Below are 25,277 nucleotides of genomic sequence, written 5' to 3'. Positions count from 1 at the left end.
GTAACTGCTGTTGATAGTATCTAAAGAACTGGACCTATGAGGTGTCTGCTCCTTTGGGATATTTAGGATTTAGGATTAAATATCCCAAAGGGACAACAAAGTGTCCCTTTACAATTAAATCTATGCTAAAGTCTTTTAATTATATATAACTTCTCCCCAGACTTGCAACATTTAAAAACAAACTAAAACCAGGAAAGGAGTGAATATAAGAAAATATATCTGAATAGTTGACCATTCTTGATTGGTTAAAAAAAGAAAAATTCTTTGAAAATTCTTTGAAAATTCTATTCCCCCTTCCAGTTTCAGTGAAATGTCACAATAAAAACTGCTATGATAGAGAGTCAAAAGTAGAATTCTTGGGCTTCCCTGGCGGTGCAGTGGTTGAGAGTCCACCTGTCGATGCAGGGGACGTGGGTTTGTGCCCCAGTCCAGGAAGATCCCACATGCCGTGGAGCGGCTAGGCCCGTGAGCCATGGCCACTGAGCCTGTGTGTCCGGAGCCTGTGCTCTGCAACGGGAGAGGCCACAACAGTGAGAGGCCCGCATACCACAAAAAAAAAAAGAGAAAAAAAAAGTAGAATTCTTGATAGTTTTGTAATTCCTGGTGCCCTAAAGAGGAACAACCAACATTACTGGGAAAATTAAAACAACATGAAGTCACCTGGGTTAAAGCATTTATAGAAAGCAAAGTAACTGCTATTTACTAGGGGTTAAAGCATTTATAGAAAACAAAGTACATAACTGCTATTTACTAGTGGGTCAACTAAAAGCCAGGTAATCTGCTAGATTAAAAAAAATTTAAATTTTTGGCTGTGTTGGGTCTTTGTTGCTGAGTGCGTGCTTTCTCTAGTTGTGGTGCACCGGCTTCTCACTGTTGTGGCTTCTCTTGTTGCAGAGCACGGCCTCTAGGTGCATGGGCTTCAGTAGTTGCAGTGCGTGGGCTCAGTAGTTGTGGCGTACGGGCTTAGTTGCTCCGTGGCATGTGGGATTTTCCCAGACCAGGGATTGAAACTGTGTCCCCTGCATTGGCTATTAGATAACAGATATTATCCCTCAGTAATTCCAAGTAAGGAAGTACAGTTACTTTAAAGTAACTTACTCCTCCAAACACAGAGAAGACCTAGGACTAAAGTTGAAACCATGCTAGTAAGAAGTCTGAGCTCTTTTAATTCATTGACCTGCTACCGCAAAGAATTTACAGACAGGTAAGAAATGAACAAAAAGAATCGGGATGCTTCTGTGTATTTCAATTTCAATCTACAGGCTTGACTAGATCCAAGTTCATTTTTTTTTTGTTTTAAAGGCAGTGATACCCCACAGGTGCTGTGTATTTCCTATTGCACCACCTCAGACGCATATCAACACATCTATCTGGTTGCCAACCTGAGGTTCAGCCTGATCCCTTCATTTTAAAGTTCTCCATCAGTTTTCCCCTCATGGTTTTAGCATCCACTGATGATTGGTGCCCAAATATAGTATTTCATAAAGAGTAGCAACACAGTGTATTTCTAACATCCCTTCTGTATTTATCAGAAGGAATACTATAAAAAAACTTCACTATCAGTTTACAGGATAAGTGGGGACTAGAGGAAAGGACACCACTGCAATGAAATATTGAATATGGGAAATTCTCTAAAGACAAATGACCAAGTTTCAATTAGCAAAGAAATAAAAAGAGGAGAAAAAGGCACATAGTGATTAAGAGATCTGAGACAAATTAGCTATGTGTGGACCCTGACTCGGTACTGATTCAAACTAACTTAAAATAACTCTTTAGACAATCATGAAACTTTATACACCCTACCAGATAAGGAATTATTTTGTTAGGTGTGATACTCGCATTAGAAACTCATGGTAAAAGATATACAGTACAGAAATATGGATGAAATGGTAAATGACATTTGTACTTAAATGCAACAGGAAAATAAGTTGGGGAACTGATGAAACAAAATTTGCAAAATGCTTTTGATTTTTTAAGCTGGGCTGTATATATTTAGAGGTTCATTATTCAACTTTTGCATTTTATTTTTAAAAATCACTAACATAAAACTGGCCACAAAGGCTAGACTGGCCAAGGAGTTGTAAAGCCAACCCGACTTAAAACTTTACCTTCCCTCTATGAAAATATGGAAAAAATAAAACCAATTAACCAACTAATTGGATCAACTCTTTTAAAAATTAAAATTGTTTCTACCTATTTATTTGCAAACGTGCAATCTACTAAGCCAACAATTACTGATGCTATTAATACTGTTAATGACTCATGAATTCTTCTGTTCTATTTGGAAAGGTTGCCTTTTTTTGTTGTTGGCTGCTTGGCATGTGGGATCTTAGTTCCCTGACCAGTGATTGAACAAGTGCCCCCTGCAGTGGAAGCAGAGTCATAATCACTGGACCACTAGGGAATTCCCTGAAAATGCAGCTTGTTAAACAAAGTACTAGATGTTCACATTTACAAATTTTTTAAAACTTATTTATTTTTGGCTGTGTTGGGTCTTCATTGCTGCGTGTGGGCTTTCTCTAGTTGCGGTGAATGGGGGCTACTCTTCGTTGCAGTGCGCAGGATTCTCATTGCGGTGGCTTCTCTTGAGGAGCACAGGCTCTAGGCATGCGGTCTTCAGGACTTGCAGCACATGGGCATGCGGTCTTCAGTACTTGCAGCACATAGGCTCAGTAGTTGTGGCTCTCGGGCTCTAGAGCTCAGGCTCAGCAGTTGTGGCACACTAACTTAGGTGCTTCCGCCATGTGGGATCTTCGCGGACTGGGGCTCAAACCTGCGTGATCTGCATTGGCAGGTGGATTCTTAACCACTGCACCACCCTGGAAGTCCCTGGATGTTTAAATTTAAAATACCTTACTTGCACCAAATTTTGTGGGAATCAGAAATTTCAAACTGGAAATGAGTTAAAAAGCCAGGCCACTAACTGACAAAGTGTTTCTTCATTCCAGGATGTCAAGGTAAGTTTAAATATAGGTTATCTGCCTATCTACTTAAAATAGCGTATATTTTCAAATTATCATACCATTTTAACCATTTTGATGGTTGAAGCTATGTATCAACTACTAAAGAAAAACGTGAGAAAAATGGAATCCAAGTAATTAAACTATTAGCCATTACATTCATTTCATCCCATTTCACAGAACCATGAACAAGAATCAAACTGAAGTTTTTAACTCAGTAAGGTGTATTATCACAAGAAGGCACAATGCTAGAATCTAGGATACCTGAGTTTAAGTCACAATTCAGCCGCAATTATTAGGAGTCGTGGCTGAGTCATTTCTAATTTCTCTAGCATCAAGCCCTTCAAGATTATTCAGAGGAATAGTTTTCAGCTGTACGAACTACAAAACTCCACTGCGTATTTTTCTACTGTCAACTGCATAAGTGAATTTTATTCGTCTACTCCAAAAATTTTGATGAATGCATGGATGAGAACACCTGAGCAAATAAGCAGTAGCAGAAAACACTGGAAATAACCTATTTAGCTGCACTTTTAAAACTAGGTTTGACGTCAATGGAATTTCTAGAAATAGTAAACTATGAGACATCAAATCATGAGGGAAAATACCCAGTTACAAATGATCCATATTTATACACTGGCCATTCTAAACCTTTCCTGTTAGTGCTGTAGCTCCCAACACTGTCAAATAAAAACCTGGTGCTTTCAGAAATTGAGTCCAGAAGTACAAGGAAAAAGGCAAATAAGAGTAGGAACCTGAGAGTTCACAGAAGATGGGAAGGAAGGTTAGCAGGAGACACTCATATGATACCAGAGGTACCATCCTCACCACTAAACTTTTCTTCTATCCTACCTAATTCACTGAAGTTTCACTTTAATTCCTAAACTTCCATGAATTGGGCCTGGGAACTAGCAAATGCCCTTAGTGAAGAATGTAAATACTTTTCAGCAGGGAAAGGGGTTAGCAATCATTAACTTCTTAGTAAGAAAGAGTGTGGATAGTTTTCTTTCCTCCTATATCCTGAGATCAGCTACTCCAAAGGAATGAGTTTCTGATGGGGGAGAAAGTAAACATTAATTTGGGAACCTGGAGCACTTGTAGGGAAAGGTCAGGAGGCTTCGGTAGTACAGTGGCACTAGCAGTATGGAAATGGAGAGGAAAATAAAGGATGGCTGACTTCTTAATCTCTATAACGAGATTGCTGTGTTAAGGAAAAACCTTTCCTTTACATCAAATGCTCCTTTAAAAAAAAACCTTATAACATATAACATAGTTGAACTATATGTGGACTGCATCAGAGGCCTAAGAATAATTTAGGCAGTGATTCTATGGCAAAACTTATTTCAGCTTTCTTAAATTCCTAGTCAACGTCAGGAACATAGCTTTACTATATGTGCAAATGCTACCAGCGGATCATGTAGAGAAACCCACTTGGTATCACCATTTGTCATACCAAAAAATTACATGCATCTTATGTTCAGAATGCAGATGAAACTCAAATTTTTGGTAATGCACTTCAGAAATGGGAATACTTTTAACAAAAAACTTTATCTGGATAAGCAATCATGAATTCTACAACAAAAAATATTTTTACCTGGCAGACTGATCAATAGTTTTGGGGTTTTTTTTTTTTACTAAATTAACATTTACCATGTAGTTTTGTTTGTTTGTTTGTTTTTTGTTTTTTGTGGTACACGGGCCTCTCACTGTTGTGGCCTCTCCCGTTGCGGAGCACAGGCTTCAGACGCGCAGGCTCAGAGGTCATGGCTCACAGGACTAGCCGCTCCGCGGCATATGGGATCTTCCTGGACCGGCGCACGAACCCGTGTCCCCTGCATCGGCAGGCGGACTCTCAACCACTGTGCCACTAGGGAAGCCCCTACCACTTAGTTTTTCATGTGTAAATAGGTAAGCAGAAAAAAATACCTACAGACAAACAAAAAGTTCATTATGTTAACCAATCAGGGCCTGGAAACTTCTGCAGTTTTCTTCCCAAGTGTTCTCCGATCAAATCATCTTTTTTTTTGTTTTCCAGAAAACAGTAACATAAATACAAATTGTTTAATAATAACCATAAAGTCTCAAAGGCTGAGGTTTAAGTATTTATACTTCATATGGTAAGGAGACAGATATTGGACAATTTCTAGACTCCTGAAGATTTGGCATTAAAAACAAAAACCTCAGTCATCAGAATTCCTATTTCTACGTTTGTGACTAACTACATAAATAACCATTGGAAAACAGGACTTTCCAAGCTAACTTTCCAGTTAGACTTTAATCTTAAACGAAGTGTGTATGTGGTTTTATTAATCTATTACGATGCACAAGTTGGATGTCTTTCCATGAATGCTACTTACCACCACTGACATCAACCAATGAAACAGAACACAATACTTACAATTTAATGAAATTCCAACAGCAAACAGTTCCTATGGGTTTTGGTTTCTAATACCTGCCTACCTAAAGTTAATAATACTTATTACCTGTTCAACAATTACAGAAAAATCTTTTAAAGTTAAGGAAAGTTTGAGGTAAATAAAGAATATTCATTTAAGAATGAAGTAGTCAAGATTTCCTTTTACTCAAAAAAAACAAAAAACAAAACACAAAAATCACTTCCAAGAGTCAACCTCCATGTACAAAAAAGCAAGATCAATCACTAGACACAAAGGATATTCCAAAGGTCTTTAAAAATGGTAATTAATCTCAAAAAAGGAAAATTAATTTTAGCTTTTATATTTCATTCATTATCAAGACCATATTTGCTTAACAAGATAATTATGCAATTGATACAAAACATACAGCATTTACACTTAACTGTACAAAATAATTTAAGGTTTATAAAAATATTAGAATGTTTAGAGTTGACTGACACAGTCTTAAATAATCTCTTCTAGAGAAGTATAGTAAAACCACTGATTTCCATTTTATTTCTTTTTTAATAAGTCAAAGAAAGGATGCTGCAATGCTTCATCCAAGGTAATTCTTTTCACTGGATCATATTCTAACATTCTTTGAATCAGGTCAAACAGTTTCTCATGTTCTTCATCATGACAGAGCATAAATTCCTGAGGGGAGAAATGACTTTGTTTAAGAAAGACAATAAAAAATAGTTAAAACAGGTTTTTTTGGGGTTTTTTTGTTTTACCTTTAATGGTTTGCAGTGTCTCGTAACATATCTACCAGCAGAACTATGTTCCTCCCAATCTAGCTGATTATGATGAAAATACTTCTGTTTCCTATAGGAAAGAGAAGTCTGGATTAAATTTTAAGAAAAAAAGAAACCCCAAACCCACATTCTTACCCTGCCCCAAACAGGGGATTGGGGGAAAATATGGAACCATAGACATCTCTCTATATATACATAAACATACAATTTCTAAAAATCTCAGCAATAATTATATTGGATACCTTATATGGTATTTTTCCTAATCTTGTACCCTCTGAAGTTTTAGTATCCCACCTAAGTTGTACCATATGTGAAACAATGCCAGCTTCAAAAACAGAGGTTCCTAGATCCATTCCTGTAAATTCTGATTTCACTAGATCTGGAATGGGGCTAGAAATCGTTAACAATTCCCTGGATGACTTCTGCGGTGAAGCTATGTTTTGAAACCACTTATAGTATTCTTGTCCAAAGACGTACATGTGGTTTGCAACAGTCTGGAATTCAAATTTAGATAGGACTCCAAAATCAAGCTCGTTTTACTACTCTATGTATTATTTTTAAATCAACCTAGGAAAACATTTATGCAAAGGTTAACCTGAGTATAAAAACACCACTTTATTTACTGGATCACAAAGTAAATATTGCATTACTTTTCAAAAACTTGACTTCATGAAAAATAATTCAAAATCTACAGTCTTTGGAATAAGCAATAACAACAAAGATGGGTTTTCTATAGTTTGAATATAGGCCACTGCATGTACACAATAAGGACTTTAATCTTAAAAAGCATACCTTGTTTTCTGAATCATGTGTGTTGGTATGGGTCCTAATATACGTTCCATCATTACCAGGTGTTCTTTATCATCATTAGTCTAAAAAAATAGGAAAAAGAAACTTAGCACTTTCCATTTCCCTACATGCACATAAAAGGATAACACAAGAAAACAGTGTGTCCGGGACTTCCCTGGTGGTCCAGTGGTAGAGAATACACCTTCCAATGCGGGGGACGTGGGTTCGCTCCCTGGTCGGGGAACTAAGATCCCACACGCTGCGGGGCAACTAAGCCTGCCCACCACAAGAGAGCCCACGAGCCACAAACTACAGAGCCCACACACTCTGGAACCCACACACCACAAGTGGAGAGAGAAAACCAATGTACCGCAACAAGAGAGAAGCCCACGTGCTGGAATGAAGACCCAATGTAAACCCCCCAAAAAAGTAAATAAATAAATGTTAAGAAAAAAAAAAGAAAATAGTGTTTCCATAAAAGGACTAGATTAGACATCTGTACAATTTATATTACACTCTACTTCAAAGATGGAATAAAACTGAATGAGCTACACTGTCTGATTTCTGAAATGAATTGGTAAGGTTTGTATAGCTGATTGAGGAACAACTTTTTTTTTTTTTTTTTTGTTTCTAGATTTTTTTTTTAATTAGTTTCTGCTTTATAACAAAGTGAATCAGTCATACATATACATCTGTTCCCACATCCCTTCCCTCATGCATCTCCCTCCCTCCCACCCTCCCCATCCCACCCCTCCAGGTGGTCACAAAGCACCGAGCTGATCTCCCTGTGCTCTGCGGCTGCTTCCCACTATCTATCTACCTTACGTTTGGTAGTGTATACACGTCCATGCCTCTCTTTCGCCTTGTCACAGCCCACCCTTCCCCCTCCCCATATCCTCAAGTCCATTCTCAAGTAGGTCTGCGTCTTCATTCCCGTTTTGCCCCTAGGTTCTTCATGACATTTTTTTTTAAATTCCGTATATATGTGTTAGCATACGGTATTTGTCTTTCTCTTTCTGACTAACTTCACTCTGTATGACAGACTCTAGGTCTATCCACCTCATTACAAATAGCTCAGCTTCGTTTCTTTTTATGGCTGAGTAATATTCCATTGTATATATGTGCCATATCTTCTTTATCCATTCATCCGATGATGGACACTTAGGTTGTTTCCAGCTCCGGGCTATTGTGAATAGAGCTGCAATGAACATTTTGGTACATGTCTCTTTTGGAATTATGGTTTTCTCAGGGTATATGCCTAGTAGTGGGATTGCTGGGTCATATGGTAGTTCTATTTTTAGTTTTTTAAGGAACCTCCATACTGCTCTCCATAGTGCCTGTACCAATTCACATTCCCACCAGCAGTGCAAGAGTGTTCCCTTTTCTCCACACCCTCTCCAGCATTTATTGTTTCTAGATTTCTTGATGATGGCCATTCTGACTGGTGTGAGATGATATCTCATTGTAGTTTTGATTTGCATTTCTCTAATGATTAATGATGTTGAGCATTCTTTCATGTGTTTGTTGGCAGTCTGTATATCTTCTTTGGAGAAATGCCTATTTAAGTCTTCTGCCCATTTTTGGATTGGGTTGTTTGTTTTTTTGCTATTGAGCTGCATGAGCTGTTTATAAATTTTGGAGATTAATCCTTTGTCAGTTGCTTCATTTGCAAATATTTTCTCACATTCTGAGGGTTGTCTTTTGGTCTTGTTTATGGTTTCCTTTGCTGTGCAAAAGCTTTGAAGTTTCATTAGGTCCCATTTGTTTATCTTTGTTTTTATTTCCATTTCTCTAGGAGGTGGGTCCAAAAGGATCTTGCTGTGATTTATGTCATAGAGTGTTCTACCTATGTTTTCCTCTAAGAGTTTGATAGTTTCTGGCCTTACATTTAAGTCTTTAATCCATTTTGAGCTTATTTTTGTGTATGGTGTTAGGGAATGATCTAATCTCAAACTTTTACATGTCCCTGTCCAGTTTTCCCAGCACCACTTATTGAAGAGGCTGTCCTTTCTCCACTGTACATTCCTGCCTCCTTTATCAAAGATAAGTTGGCCATATGTGCGTGGGTTTATCTCTGGGCTTTCTATCCTGATCCACTGATCGATCTTTCTGTTTTTATGCCAGTACCACACTGTCTTGATTACTGTAGCTTTGTAGTATAGTCTGAAGTCAGGGAGCCTGATTCCTCCAGCTCCGTTTTTCGTTCTCAAGATTGCTTTGGCTATTCGGGGTCTTTTGTTTTTCCAAACAAATTTTGAAATTTTTTGTTCTAGTTCTGTGAAAAATGCCAGTGGTAGTTTGATAGGGATTGCATTGAATCTGTAGATTGCTTTGGGTAGTAGAGTCATTTTCACAATATTGATTCTTCCAATCCAGGAGCATGGTATATCTCTCCATCTATTTGTATCATCTTTAATTTCTTTCATCAGTGTCTTATAATTTTCTGCATACAGGTCTTTTGTCTCCTTAGGTAGGTTTATTCCTAGATATTTTATTCTTTTTGTTGCAATGGTAAATGGGAGTGTTTTCTTGATTTCATTTTCAGATTTTTCATCATTAGTGTACAGGAATGCCAGAGATTTCTGTACATTAATTTTGTATCCTGCTACTTTACCAAATTCATTGATTAGTTCTAGTAGTTTTTCGGTAGCATCTTTAGGATTCTCTATGTATAGTATCATGTCATCTGCAAACAGTGACAGCTTTACTTCTTCTTTTCCAATTTGGATTCCTTTTATTTCCTTTTCTTCTCTGATTGCTGTGGCTAAAACTTCCAAAACTATGTTGAATAAGAGTGGTGAGAGTGGGCAGCCTTGTCTTGTTCCTGATCTTAGTGGAAATGGTTTCAGTTTTTAACCATTGAGGACAATGTTGGCTGTGGGTTTGTCATATATGGCCTTTATGATGTTGAGGAAAGTTCCCTCTATGCCTACTTTCTGCAGGGTTTTTATCATAAACGGGTGTTGAATTTTGTCGAAAGCTTTCTCTGCATCTATTGAGATGATCATATGGTTATTCTCCTTCAACTTGTTAATATGGTGTATCACATTGTTTGATTTGCGTATATTGAAGAATCCTTGCATTCCTGGAATAAACCCCACTTGATCATGGTGTATGATCCTTTTAATGTGCTGTTGGATTCTGTTTGCTAGTATTTTGTTGAGGATTTTTGCATCTATGTTCATCAGTGATATTGGCCTGTAGTTTTCTTTCTTTGTGACATCCTTGCCTGGTTTTGGTATCAACGTGATGGTGGCCTCGTAGAATGAGTTTGGGAGTGTTCCTTCCTCTGATATTGTTTGGAAGAGTTTGAGAAGGATGGGTGTTAGCTCTTCTCTAAATGTTTGATAGAATTCGCCTGTGAAGCCATCTTGTCCTGGGCTTTTGTTTGATGGAAGATTTTTAATCACAGTTTCAATTTCAGTGCTTGTGATTGGTCTATACATATTTTCTATTTCTTCCTGAGTCAGTCTTGGCAGGTTGTGCATTTCTAAGAATTTGTCCATCTCTGCCAGGTTGTCCATTTTATGGGCATAGAGTTGCTTGTAGTAATCTCTCATGATCTTTTGTATTTCTGCAGTGTCAGTTGTTACTTCTCCCTTTTCATTTCTAATTCTATTGATTTGAGTCTTCTCCCTTCTTTTCTTGATGAGTCTGGCTAATGGTTTATCAATTTTGTTTATCTTCTCAAAGAATCAGCTTTTAGTTTTATTGATCTTTGCTATGGTTTCCTTCATTTCTTTTTCATTTATTTCTGATCTGATTTTTATGATTTCTTTCCTTCTGCTAACTTTGCGGTGTTTTTGTTCTTCTTTCTCTAATTGCTTTAGCTGCAAGGTTAGGTTGTTTATTCGAGATGTTTCCTGTTTCTTAAGGTGGGATTGTATTGCTATAAACTTCCCTCTTAGAACTGCTTTTGCTGCATCCCATAGGTTTTGGGTCGTCGTGTCTCCATTGTCATTTGTTTCTAGGTATTTTTTAATTTCCTCTTTGATTTCTTCAGTGATCACTTCGTTATTAAGTAGTGTATTGTTTAGCCTCCATGTGTTTGTATTTTTTACAGCTCTTTTCCTGTAATTGATATCTAGCCTCATAGCATTGTGGTCAGAAAAGACACTTGATACAATTTCAATTTTCTTCAATTTACCAAGGCTTGATTTGTGACCCAAGATATGATCTATCCTGGAGAATGTTCCATGAGCACTTGAGAAAAATGTGTATTCTGTTGTTTTTGGATGGAATGTCCTATAAATATCAATTAAGTCCATCTTTTTTAATGTATCATTTAAAGCTTGTGTTTCCTTATTTATTTTCATTTTGGAAGATCTGTCCATTGGTGAAAGTGGGGTGTTAAAGTCCCCTACTATGATTGTGTTACTGTCGATTTCTCCTTTTATGGCTGTTAGTATTTGCCTTATGTATTGAGGTGCTCCTATGTTGGGTGCATAAATATTTACAATTGTTATATCTTCTTCTTGGATCGATCCCTTGATCATTATGTAGTGTCCTTCTTTGTCTCTTCTAGTAGTCTTTATTTTAAAGTCTATTTTGTCTGATATGAGAATTGCTACTCCAGCTTTCTTTTGGTTTCCATTTGCATGGAATATCTTTTTCCATCCCCTTACTTTCAGTCTGTATGTGTCTCTAGGTCTGAAGTGGGTCTCTTGTAGACAGCATATATATGGGTCTTGTTTTTGTATCCATTCAGCCAATCTGTGTCTTTTGGTGGGAGCATTTAGTCCATTTACATTTAAGGTAATTATCGATATGTATGTTCCTATTCCCATTTTCTTAATTGTTTTGGGTTCGTTATTGTAGGTCTTTTCCTTCTCTTGTGTTTCTTGCCTAGAGAAGTTCCTTTAGCATTTGTTGTAAAGCTGGTTTGGTGGTGCTGAACTCTCTCAGCTTTTGCTTGTCTGTAAACGTTTTAATTTCTCCATCAAATCTGAATGAGATCCTTGCTGGGTAGAGTAATCTTGGTTGCAGGTTTTTCTCCTTCATCACTTTAATTATGTCCTGCCACTCCCTTCTGGCTTGTAGAGTTTCTGCTGAGAGATCAGCTGTTATCCTGATGGGGATTCCCTTGTGTGTTATTTGTTGTTTTTGCCTTGCTGCTTTTAATATGATTTCTTTGTGTTTCATTTTTGACAGTTTGATTAAAATGTGTCTTGGCGTATTTCTCCTTGGATATATTCTGTATGGGGCTCTCTGTGCCTCCTGGACTTGATTAACTATTTCCTTTCCCATATTAGGGAAGTTTTCAACTATAATCTCTTCAAATATTTTCTCAGTCCCTTTCTTTTTCTCTTCTTCTTCTGGAACACCTATAATTCGAATGTTGGTGCGTTTAATGTTGTCCCAGAGGTCTCTGAGACTGTCCTCTGTTCTTTTCATTCTTTTTTCTTTATTTTGCTCTGCAGCAGTTATTTCCACTATTTTATCTTCCACCTCACTTATCCGTTCTTCTGCCTCATTTATTCTGCTAGTGATCCCCTCTAGAGTATTTTTTATTTCATGTATTGTGTTTTTAATCGATGCTTGATTCATCTTTAGTTCTTCTAGGTCCTTGTTAACTGTTTCTTGCATTTTGTCTATTCTATTTCCAAGATTTTGGATCTGGGAAATAGAATCTTGGATCATCTTTACCATCATTATTCTGAATTCTTTTTCAGGTAGACTGCCTATTACGTCTTCATTTGTTAGGTCTGGTGGGTTTTTATCTTGTTCCTTCTCCTGCTGTGTGTTTTTCTGTCTTCTCATTTTGCTTATGTTACTGTGTTTGGGGTCTCCTTTTTGCAGGCTGCAGGTTCGTAGTTCCCGTTGTTTTTGGTGTCTGTCCCCAGTTGCTAAGGTTGGTTTAGTGGGTTGTGTAGGCTTCCTGGTGGAAGTTAGTAGTGCCTGTGTTTTGGTGAATGAGGCTGGATCTTGTCTTTCTTGTGGGCAGGTCCACGTCTGGTGGTGTGTTTTGGGGTGTCTGCGGACTTTTTATGATTTTAGGCCACCTCTCTGCTAATGGGTGGCGTTGTGTTCCTGTCTTGCTAGTTGTTTGGCATAGGGTGTCCAGAACTGTAGCTTGCTGGTCGTTGAGTGAAGCTGGGTGCTGGTGTTGAGATGGAGATCTCTGGAAGATTTTCGCCGTTTGATATTATGTGGAGCTGGGAGGTCTCTTGTGGACCAGTGTCCTGAAGTTGGCTCTCCCACCTCAGAGGCACAGCACTGACTCCTGGCTCCTCAATTTGGGATGATGTGTTGTCTATTCATGTATTCCACAGATGCAGGGTACATCAAGTTGATTGTGGAGCTTTAATCCGCTGCTTCTGAGGCTGCTGGGAGAGGTTTCCCTTTCTCTTCTTTGTTCTCACAGCTCCTGGGTCTCAGCTTTGGATTTGGCCCCGCCTCTGCGTGTAGGTCGCTGGAGGGCGTCTGTTCTTCGCTCAGACAGGACAGGGTTAAAGGAGCAGCCTCTTCGGGGACTCTGGCTCACTCAGGCCGGGCGGGAGGGAGGGGCACGGAGTGCGGGGCGAGCCTGCAGCGGCAGAGTTCGGCGTGACGTTGCACCAGCCCGAGGCGCGCCGTGCGTTCTCCCAGGGAAGCTGCCCCTGGATCCCGGGACCCCGGCAGTGGCGGGCTGCACAGGCTACCGGAAGGGCGTTGTGGACAGTGACCTGCGCTCGCACACAGGCTTCTTGGCGGCGGCAGCAGCAGCCCCAGCGTCCCACGCCCGTCACTGGGCTCCGCGCTTTCAGTCGTGACTCGCGCCCGTCTGTGGAGCCCCTTTAAGCAGCGCTCCTCTCCTCGCGCACCAGGAAACCAAGAGGGAAGAAAAAGTCTCTTGCCTCTTCGGCAGCTCCAGAGTTTTCCCGGACTCCCTGCTGGCTAGCTGTGGCACATTAGCCCCCTTCAGGCTGAGTTCTCGCCGCCAGCCGCAGTCCTCTCCCTGCGCTCTGACCGAAGCCCGAGCCTCAGCTTCCAGCACCGCCCGCCCTGGCGGCCGAGCAGACAAGCCTCTCGGGCGGGTGAGTGCCACTCGGCACCGATCCTCTGTGCGGGAATCTCTCCGCTTTGCCCTACCCAGGTATGTGGGGAGTTTCTTGCCTTTTGGGAGGTCTGGGGTCTTCTACCAGCGTTCAGTAGGTGTTCTGTAGGAGTTGTTCCACGTGTAGCTGTATTTCTGGTGTATCCGTGGGGAGGAAGGTGATCTCCGCGTCCCTTTTTCATTTTTTAAAGCAGGCATCAGATAGGATATAGTTTGCCAATCCTTGCTCTGAAGAGCAGAGTCTATGTGCAATGCTTTTTAAATCCATTAACTACTGTGCCTAGCACACTGCTTTCAAAATGTTCTTAAGTCATGACAGGAATAAATAATACAAGCTCCATTATCTTCAAAAAGTTCCTTAGTTGAAGACTATTTTGGAGGGTGGAATTAAAATATAAACCACATCTCACACCAAAGTTAATAATCGACGCTTAAGATCTCAGAATGATTTACAATCATAAAACCATCTGAAGGATTTTATATGTGTCAGAATGAAGAAAGCATGCACTGTGCTCAACTTTTTCCTTGACCCTATAGCTTACTACCACAAAACCAGACACCACCCCCGAGAAATGTCCGACAGCTACGTTCTAGATATCAAACTTGTCTACAAACTCAGAGTACTTTTAACAGATCTCTACGGAGTAGACAGAAGTTTGGTGAGGTGCCCCATAGCAGTGAACACATATATTCTGCAACAGCCACCTAAGTGACTTATAATTCATCACAGCTTCCTCCCTCCTCATCCTGCATTGCCATAACCTCAAAGCAACCTTGACAGTATTAGCCAGGAACTTCCTTACCACCCTCACCCCATCCAACAACACACCTTGATCAAATCACAACCCTCTTAAAGTTCTCCAATGGTTACACCACTTGAAGCTTTCAAGACTTTTAGTTTTCCGACATAAGCAAAATTATGAGCAAAACAAGTAGAGACCTAAATAATATTTTCTCCTTTTTGTTCTGCCAAGTAAGCCAATAACTATTATCATTTCATAGAAAGAACATTTTAATACCAAAAAAAAAGAGGAGAGATAATTTCTAAATGAAAGCCAGAACGGCAACCCTACAAAATCATTTTCATTTTAGACCGGTCTACATTTGGAAACCACTGACTCCTAGGATAAAACAAATACCTTTCTATGGCAAACAAGTCCACTATGAATCAGTACTTGCCTACTGACACCATTTTCCTATTTATCCAAGACACTCCGGCAGCACTATTCATCCTTCCTCAACTAGAGTAGCTTCCTTTATGCCTCTTGCATTTATGAATACCATTTCTTCCTGATATGGCCATCACACACTCTAGTTTTCTGACAAACTCTTACTCTTCCTTATAGCTTGGATTAAACTCCCTATTCCTCAGTGATGCCTTCTCGAAGGAAACTTAACCGTTCACCTTTTCTGGGTTCCCTTCTACATTGTTCCATTATAGCAAGTATCACATTGTACTGTACGTTTTCCCATGTCTATCCTGTGTATGTCTTCCTTGAGGAGAGAGATGCTGTCTTTTCATTTTTATACACACAGTGCTTAGAAATGTGCCTAGGGTGTCATACATGCTTAATACAACTTACTGTTTCTGAATTCTTTTAATAAAAGTGCAACATAACCAGAGCTGAATTAAAACTGACCATAGTAACACTAATGTAAATTTATGAAAGAGCATCACAATAAAATGGATCATATGAAGTCAATATGAACCACGTGTTTAAAAGCTCCACATGCAGAATGAATTATGACCATTCACTGAGAGTATTTCATTCGACTATGGTTTTAGAGAAGGATGACTATTTTGCACATGGAAGTTTACATCTTAAGAATAATGACACTATGGCAACTTTCCAATATGGAAACAAAAACTTTAACATGCCTTTAACATTAAAGCTCATTATGAATCAGTAAGTAACATTTACTAAATACATACCTGAAAGACTGTGAAACCAAGGTAATATTCAATAAGAATGCAACCTATGCTCCAAACATCACATGGCTGAGACCAACCTAAAGCTATTTAAAAACAAAACCAAACATTTTATTATGCAACCATTTTTAATTGCCAATACACAATATCTTTTCCTATGTGGGTGCTCTCTTTATATAGCCCATTTAGGAGAATATGATAGTAAATTCAGGGTTTACATTTTTAGTTTTCTACCAAACATTATTCAGTATGCTTTCAGAGTCCTCCATATCCTTGTATCAACTTACAGTATTTTAACCTGGGGGAGGAGGCATTTTATGGAAAGTAAGAGGGGTTAGCAAATATTCCATAGTCTCTGAATTGCTTGTGCAATGAGGAGCACTGTTATACCCACTTAACGGTTGTTCTATGAAATTTTACATTTTATTAGTGCAAACATAGGTCAATAATTATCCTCAGAGTGTAATTACTAACCCCTTATCAATTACCATCAGCTTGATATCTGAGTTTATTTCTTCCATTAAAAGAAATAGTAGTGTCACATAAATTATGTAAGAATTATAATGGATATTATAAGCAGTGTCACCCATAAGCAGAATTATACAGATATTTAAAGTTCACATAGAGAGGTATCTATATATGTACTTTCAGGTTGTCTATACATGATCATATATTTTCTCCTTCAGAATTCTCAATAGTAACATTATGCAGAAAAGAAAAAAACACCTAGCCTTAAGTCTCTATCTATTTAGAAAGGAAAAGAGTAAACCTAAACCATACAGATGTTTTAACCTTTTATAGATTAAGTTTTTAATAAAAAAATAATGTACAAATAAAACCTACTTTAAAAGACATTTCAATTACTTTCAGTAACATTACTGAATTTAAAGACAAAGGAAGAAACAATATATTCAAGGAACTTGACTATGATTTAGCCATTTTTGTTAACCCTCATGGTACTTATCACTTGAACAAAAGGATAATGGAGCATGGTTTCTACTTACAGTAACACATACAAAATCTGCAAATGATAGAGCTTGGATCTAAGATGAAAGTTTTCTTTTCCAGCCACTCCTGTCTCCCAGTCCAGCTTTCTCCCAAGTGACTGTAAACTACCTCATTCTCTTATGGCTCAGCTCTCATACTCTTTGGAATTTCACATCATTCACTTTTACCAACTTCTGTTTACTACCAACACCCAAGACATGAGACCAACTGCCCTCCTCAGTGGTGGCACCTGACAACATCTTCCTCTTCAACCTAATTCTGCCTTAATCCTCAGGAGTAACACTTCACAAACACACAAAGAACCCTTCTAATCTTCCCATCTGTTCATTTCTTTTCCTAAACACCAATAACCCCAATTTCAGATTTATATCAACTATCCCCAGCCTGGCCACACATGGGACTGTATTATTACTAGGAATCACTGTATCTTACACAATCTAGGAGGAGGCCATTAACTAACTGTAAGATACACCACTGTTTTATGAACCAATAACCAAGAAAAAATGCCGTTTTGTCTTATGTTTCCTCACATGTTAAAATGTGGAGAAAAATCTTCTTCTTAAAATTGATAAAACACAGCAAGTTATCTCTTTTTAAGCTCTGAAAATACCTATCTGTCCACAATCTCCTCCCACACTCTTTTCTTTTACCTTCATTGCAGGCTTCAGTCCTCAACCATGAATACACTTTCTAAACTACTGCAACACAGCAGCTTCTTTCAGACCATACTAAGCAGAAATCCTAGTAACATCACTCTCAAAGATGAGCTCCAAACCTGTGCTATCCTATGTGGTAGCCACTAGCCACATGTGGTTATTTAAATCGAAAAGTTTAATTAATTTAAAATTCAGTTCCTCAGTCACACTGGCTATACTGAAAGTACACAGTAGTCTACGTGTGGCTACTAATGGCTACCATGTTGGATAGTGCAGATATACAACATTTCTATCATCATGGAAAGTTCTACTAGCCAGCACTACAAACTATTCTTAATTTCCTGTCCCTTTTACTAATTCTTTACTCTAGGTAAACATCATTAGTTTGCTCTCACACTCATATTCTCAACTACCAAGTCCTCTTAGACAAAAGGTAAAAAGTGGAAAAGACTGATTCCACAAAGATGTTTTACTATCAACCTCGGTTGAAACTTACTTTTGGCAAAGTAATATGCTTATACCATTTAACTATCTCCCAATATCACCTGATCTGAATTTTTCCCACTGTCTCCAAGCCCCCAAATCCATCCCTGACTTCCTTGCTCTATCAACATGACTCGGTCTCGAACTTTTAAATTTTGAGGCATAAGATGTGCTCTCCCTCACTGAGTTCCCTTTTATTAATATTGAAAAACGCTGCACCTTAACTAATTTTCCTTTCCATGCTGTCCCATGTCAAAGATGATCAAAGAAGCTCTCCTCATAGACTAGCCCCTCTTTCTTCTCCTCTTAACCTCCATCCACCCTACATCTAGACGTCTGCCAGCCAAATCTTTAGCATTTTCCCCAGCACCATGCTTTGTGATGAGACGAAAAGAGGTGCCCACATCGCTTCAAAATCACACTGCTGTCATGGACTTAGCCAATACAGCTTGTTCTCTTATGATCTTGTAAGACTGACTTGTTCAAAAAGAACCACCACCTGGAATATCCTTACAGATGATATCACATTTTTCCCACTCAGGAAAAATATTTATAGCAATGTCCAGACAGCTTTTATGAAAACAGAAAACATTTTCTGTACACTGCTGAGAAAATTACAGCTATCTCCCAACTACCTGCCCCCCAATAAAAGCTATAGAGAACAAAAAATCTCTTTTTCAATTAAAATATCAGGAAGTCTGGTATCTACTAACCCAAAATGACCTCTGGAGCTCTGTAATGCCGTGTAGATACCAAAGTGCTATGATGTTCATCATCGTACGTTGCACTTCCTAAGTCAATAATTTTGATATCTGTGTTTTGCAGTGTGCGTTCATCACGTTTCTAGAGATACAGTTAAGTAAACACAAAGATCAATAAAGATATGAAATATTTTATAGCACTATCCAAAAGGCTTGCACATGAATTCTCTTTTTGATTTTCAAAATAACCCCATGAGAAAGGCAAAGGATTACCCTTTTTGGGTTAAACGTCAGGATATAATAAGCCTCAAAGGTAAAATTCCTCATCCAAGGATCACCAAGTTAAATTAATTTTAAAGACAACTACCAAAATTAAAACAAGTGTAACTTACCATTTTTGAATTATACTTGACTACATAGTCAGACTCCACAAATAAAATATTTTCAGGCTTCAGATCTGTATGGGTTAATTTATTATGATGCAAAACTACAAAAGAACAAAAAGACATTATTAGTTTCACTTACAAATTTAATCTGTACCGGGGGAAAGGAGAATTAGTAGTAGAGGTAGGGATCAAAAGTGGTTTCATCTTTACTTGCAACGTGCATTTTTAGTGACAATGGTTTGATATGTTGCTTGTCCAATAAAACCTTTAATTTACTGGTATTTAAAAATTTAACAAGTATACTTACAATTTATTGACTGACAGATCTGATATGCCATTTGCCTGATATGGTCAATTTGAAATGGCAGAAAGCTATTTTCTTTAATGAAATCATAGGTACTAAGTCCCAGGAGTTCGAACACAATACAAATATGACCATGATGATCAAACCATTCTAGCATCTGGACACATCGGCTGAAACAGATCAGAATACAAATAATTCAGTTCACAGAATTCTGATTATTTCATGTAACATAATGGATCACAGTTCCAAGTTTCTTACTTACAAGACATTATTGGGATCAGTACTATTTAAATGTTCCAATACTTCGATTTCTGAATGAGCTGCTTCACGATATTGTCCCACATTTTTTATGATTTTCATTGCGACATGTATGCCACCCCTTAAAAACAAAATGAAAATGGTAAATGTACAGAAGCGCGTTGAAGACATGTATCCTCTAGAGCAGCTGTCACCAACCTTTTTGGCACCAGGGACCGTTTAAATGGAAGACAATTTTTCCATGGTTGAGGGGAGGGTGTGATGGTTCAGGTGGTAATGCAAGCTATGGTGAGCAGCAGATGAAGTTTCACTCACTCGCCCACTGCTCACCTCCTGCTGTTAGGCCCAGTTCCTACCAGTCCACGGCCCAGGGGTTGGGGACCCCTGCTCTAAAGCATCATCTTGTTAAGTACCAATCACTCTATGCTATTTTCCTAAAATAATCTTTCAGGGTATATTATAGCAGATCTATAAACATTTTTTTCAAAACATTTTGACAAAATATACATTATACAGAGTGATGATTTCTCTTAATACTTATGAACGTTAATGTTTGTTTCCAAAAGTTAAAATTTACCTAGATATTATAAGTAGTTTTTTTTAAAAAAAGGATAAAAATATAAACCTTGAACATACTACTGCTGAAAACATTCACTCATTCGCCAGGCTGCACCGAATGTGCCAGATGTTGCATTGGAATCACTGTTAGAAAGAGCTTGTTCCATGTACCTCACAGTCTAATGGAAAAGACAGACACTTGAACAACTTATCATTAGGTTAGAAGTGCCTGGTATAAGGAATAGAGAGAAGAAAGAACCTAACCATCAGAGTTAGGGGAGCTCAGACTTCTTCAGAGAAGAAAGACAACTATCAGTTTGTTAGATAATTCTGGCAAAGGAGACACCAGCAATAAGTCATCAAGCCAAAAAAATGTTTAGTGCATTCACGGATGCGAATAGGTATAAATAGCAACAATGTAGGGTAGCGTGTTTTAGACCGGGGCATCTGTAGTACTTCCTAAAAAGTACAGAGGGAATTCCCTGGTGGTCCAGTGGCTTAAGACATGAGCTTTCACTGCCGTGGGCCCAGGTTCAATCCCTGGTCGAGGAGCTGAGATCCCGCAAGCCATGTGGCGCGGCCAAAAAAAAAAAGCCGTAAATGATTTTGAGGAAAAGGATTTCCAAATCTTCAGCTTCCTTTGGTCCTCTTTTCTAAACCTGATCTTCTTGAATACAAGCCAGCAGTCAACCCTGCATTTTTCACTATGGCCTTCCCACATTACAAAAGAGAACCCCATGCACGTGAAATTAATATGGCAAGGTTTGTGCACCAGGCTGTTTATAAAAAAGAAAGAAAAAATTCTTTGAGGCAAAAATTTTTCTAGTTGCTGGATAGCAAACCGATTCCAAACTCATTTCTTTTGACAAGGTCCCAATGAAGTTGTGGTCTGATATATAATCATCAAAATAAATTTTTAATGATTTATCTCCCTATGATGTATAGCATATATGTCAAGACTTAAAAGAATTACTATAAAACTGCTGTGACAAAACTTCTTCTAGTCTCATCTATTTCATCATATGGACAAGTTTTCTAACTGCTAATAAGCTATAAAAATGAACAGTGCTAATAGCTATAAAAATGAAAAATGGATAATGGTGTTAGCTAATGCTACTATAGTAATCATATTGCAGTATATAAATGTTCAAACCAACATTATACACCTTAAACTTATAAGCTTTCATATTACTTGTCAATTAAAAAAAAGAAAAATGGAAACTTAATGTTAAAACAGTAAGATTTATCTATGGACACAGGAACTCATTTTTCAAAGGCCCCAACCATCTCAATAAAAGATATATTTTCAATTACATTGTATATTTTAGGTCTAATAAGTATCAAAATTTGTAACAGATTTTTACTTGATCAATTGAATACTATTCATTGGAATATCTCAAATACTCAAGTCTTGGAACTTCAAGAAATTTTTAAAAGACCTAAATGGGACAACTAGTGAAATGTGAACCAGGTTGTAGATAAGCTGGCAAAACTTGAAAATGCATATAACATGTAAATATAGAGAATGATTAAACACTGTAAAATGTTAACATTTGTGGAATCTGGGTGAAGAATATATGGGAATTCTTAGCAACTTTCCTAAGTCAAAGTATTTCAAAATATCTTAAAATTTTACTTTATGGTCACATTTTTGTCATAGAGAGGAAAGGGTGATAATAAAAGACACTTAGGATAATATTCTTTATGAAAAGAGAAGTAAAATTTAAGTTCAAGATAAAGCATTTCTAAGTATTCAAGAAAAGTTTGTTCATGGATGACAGGAGGTATCAAGCTACTGTATTTAGAGTCCCCCAAACATATTTAGACAGAGAAATATGTTTTTTTTAAAAAAAATCTCCATTTACAATAAGCTGGAAATTACATCCTCAACTATTTTATGATGAAAAGTTGAGATGTCAATTTAGAAATGTGCAGTTTCCACTAAACTGTTGTAAGACGTTCACTTACAAAAAAATTTGCAACTGCAGAATAGAGATCCTAGAGGAAAACGTGAAAATGAAGCAGAGAGGGTCAAATAACAAAAAGTTTAGTATAACTCGTTAAAGAATCTGGACTTTATTCTGTAGGCTTCAAGTAATATAATTTATTTATAGTTTGAGAAGCTAACCCTAACGTGCAAATATTATCCTTTGGAAATAAAAGTTTTTGAACCAAGAAGATTAGACATGCTAATTTATTGTCTCTGCAATTCAAAAGTAGGGTAAAGCACTCCAAATCTCTTATAGAAAGCTAAGGACCTAAGTTCTGGGAAAGTCTTCACTTGAACACAGACATTAATTTCAATGAACTCCATCTGATAAAAATTTTCAACATTCTTGGTCAAAATCCATACTTATGGTAAATAAATCATACACAGTCCAAGAACTTTTGAATACTTATACCTCCCAGGAAAACACATAGCTACCACTTAAATTCCATTTCATCTAAATTATGGATCCTTCTCCACCAAAAATATCAGAATCTTCAAAAAAGAAAAACAACAAACTTACATGCCATGATCAATGCACTCTACAACTCTGCCAAAGGTCCCTTCTCCCAAAGTGTTCACGATTTCATCTAAAGTGAGGGGGGAGAAAGAAGTGTAAGTACATGAGTACAAATTATCAGTTATTCAAATAATGAATGCTTAAGTGTGGAATTTTTTCAAATGCTCTCTATTAAAGCATAATTAAGGTTCCAGCACTCAAATTATTTTATTTTCAGCTGCTACAAAAATAATTTAGATAGAGCTATCTTTCTTGCTCTAATCTCAAATTCCACTGATTATTTTGGAACTTTAGAGTAGAAATATTTAAACTCTATAGAAAAGAAGAAATACAAAAGAACAACAAACAAACCCACAAAAAAAAACAAAAAAACAATGAAGAGTTCTTTAGCCCCCCGCTGACAAACTATTCATAAAAAGATTATTCTGTCTGCAAAGTTTAAAAAGTGTTGAAAAATATTCTATACATCTTGCTTTTAGAACGTCTCCACTTTGACAGATAAGGTAACCCTCTTCATCATCTTCTATACTCCTGGATCTTTTCCTTTGGTGGCTCTTCTGGAACGGCAAGTGGGCAGCACCAAGATCGTCCTGCCAATCAATATAGCAGAGTGAATTCAGGGCAGAATACGCAATTCATTCAGCGGGCAGATATTCAGGCATTCAGATAAGAACCAGGCCACGAACAGTTGGCAGGAACAATTTCAAATTCAGTCCCCAGAAATTCACAGGACACAGTTTATGTTACAGAAGAAAAACATGGCAAGATTTTCAGATAAGTTACTTAAAGTGGCAATAGAAAAAACAACACAATTGTCTCTAAAATACTGACTTAATTGAAGTCTGAAATTTAAAGAATGCAATGTCATGATCTATTAATCTCGTTATAAAATAGCCTATGCTGTGAGTTGAAATGTCTAGTTTGGCAGGAAAATGTTTTAAAATGTCAAGATTAGTACAAATTGATACTGAGCAATATTTTTAAACATACTTATTAAAATAAAAGGGGAAAATAAAGGCTAATGTCAATGTTTGATCTAATCAATGATAGTTCTAGTGAAGAAAACTTGGGGAGGAAAATAATAATTCATAGTTTACTGCAAACAAGTGAAGATTCATGAGTGTAAAAAAAAAGGGCAGGCTTTCTGGACAATAATTTCCCCTTCAGCACCCACTTTCAGAACTCCAATGGAACTAATTGCAGATTGTGCTATACACAGGGTAAGTATCCACCAGTGCAACTTTCTACATTTGTCTCCAAGTACTAGAAAAGGGGTTTCTTTTAAAGTAAAAAATGTTTAAGATGAAAGAAAAGATGGGTGCTTCATCTTTTCATATGATTATGTTATAAAAGATAAAAATATTTTTAACATTAAAATCAAGAACCTCATGATCTGGTCTGCAGAAAATGAGTAAATGTGGGCAAATGAGGACTTACTAATAAATGCAGATAAGTTGTAAGAATTTCGAAGTTTCCTTTAAGGATTCAAGTAATATAAACACAATTATATTCATATAGTATTATAAACTTTTTCAAACTTATTGGCTCAGTAAGAGCTTTTACACACAAATAAGTATCCACCCAAAATAAAAACAAAATCAATCATACCGAAAGTGACTGATTACTTGAACAGTGTCTATTACACTTCCTTTTAGGACTGCTTCTCCAGCTTCGGACTGAAGATTTACTGCAGTGAATTCGATAACTGCTTTCAACATCTGTGTGATAACGTCTAGGAACATATCCTTTGCAGTAGTCATTTCTGTATTCATCAATGTTAGGAACGTATCCTTTGCAGCAGTCACTTCTGTATTCATCAATGTTAGGAACGTATCCTTTGCAGCAGTCACTTCTGTATTCATCAATGTTAGGAACGTATCCTTTGCAGCAGTCACTTCTGTATTCATCAATGTTAGGAACGTATCCTTTGCAGCAGTCACTTCTGTATTCATCAATGTTAGGAACGTATCCTTTGCAGCAGTCACTTCTGTATTCATCAATGTTAGGAACGTATCCTTTGCAGCAGTCACTTCTGTATTCATCAATGTTAGGAACGTATCCTTTGCAGCAGTCACTTCTGTATTCATCAATGTTAGGAACGTATCCTTTGCAGCAGTCACTTCTGTATTCATCAATGTTAGGAACGTATCCTTTGCAGCAGTCACTTCTGTATTCATCAATGTTAGGAACGTATCCTTTGCAGCAGTCACTTCTGTATTCATCAATGTTAGGAACGTATCCTTTGCAGCAGTCACTTCTGTATTCATCAATGTTAGGAACGTATCCTTTGCAGCAGTCACTTCTGTATTCATCAATGTTAGGAACGTATCCTTTGCAGCAGTCACTTCTGTATTCATCAATGTTAGGAACGTATCCTTTGCAGCAGTCACTTCTGTATTCATCAATGTTAGGAACGTATCCTTTGCAGCAGTCACTTCTGTATTCATCAATGTTAGGAACGTATCCTTTGCAGCAGTCACTTCTGTATTCATCAATGTTAGGAACGTATCCTTTGCAGCAGTCACTTCTGTA

General features: G+C 37.6%; 1 protein-coding gene across 1 annotated transcript; it reads right to left on the bottom strand.

Annotated features, from left to right (window-relative positions):
• Nucleotides 1–5,877: 5,877 nt before the first annotated feature.
• LOC308610275 (dual specificity protein kinase CLK4-like) lies at nucleotides 5,878–22,802 on the bottom strand. Its single transcript, XM_081259469.1, has 9 exons — nucleotides 22,749–22,802; nucleotides 19,685–19,801; nucleotides 19,426–19,592; nucleotides 19,125–19,219; nucleotides 18,745–18,874; nucleotides 15,888–15,970; nucleotides 6,922–7,001; nucleotides 6,109–6,199; nucleotides 5,878–6,028 (listed from the first exon to the last, which is right to left on the bottom strand). Coding segments are annotated over exons 1-9 (906 nt in total). The 5' UTR covers nucleotides 22,751–22,802; the 3' UTR covers nucleotides 5,878–5,887.
• Nucleotides 22,803–25,277: the final 2,475 nt, after the last annotated feature.

This window comes from Mesoplodon bidens (genome assembly GCF_964165515.1).
Source record: "Mesoplodon bidens genome assembly, contig: HAP1_SCAFFOLD_310, whole genome shotgun sequence".
NCBI lineage: Eukaryota > Metazoa > Chordata > Mammalia > Artiodactyla > Ziphiidae > Mesoplodon > Mesoplodon bidens.
The sequence above is the reverse complement of the archived record's forward strand: the minus strand, read 5'-3'. Positions and strand labels throughout refer to the sequence as shown.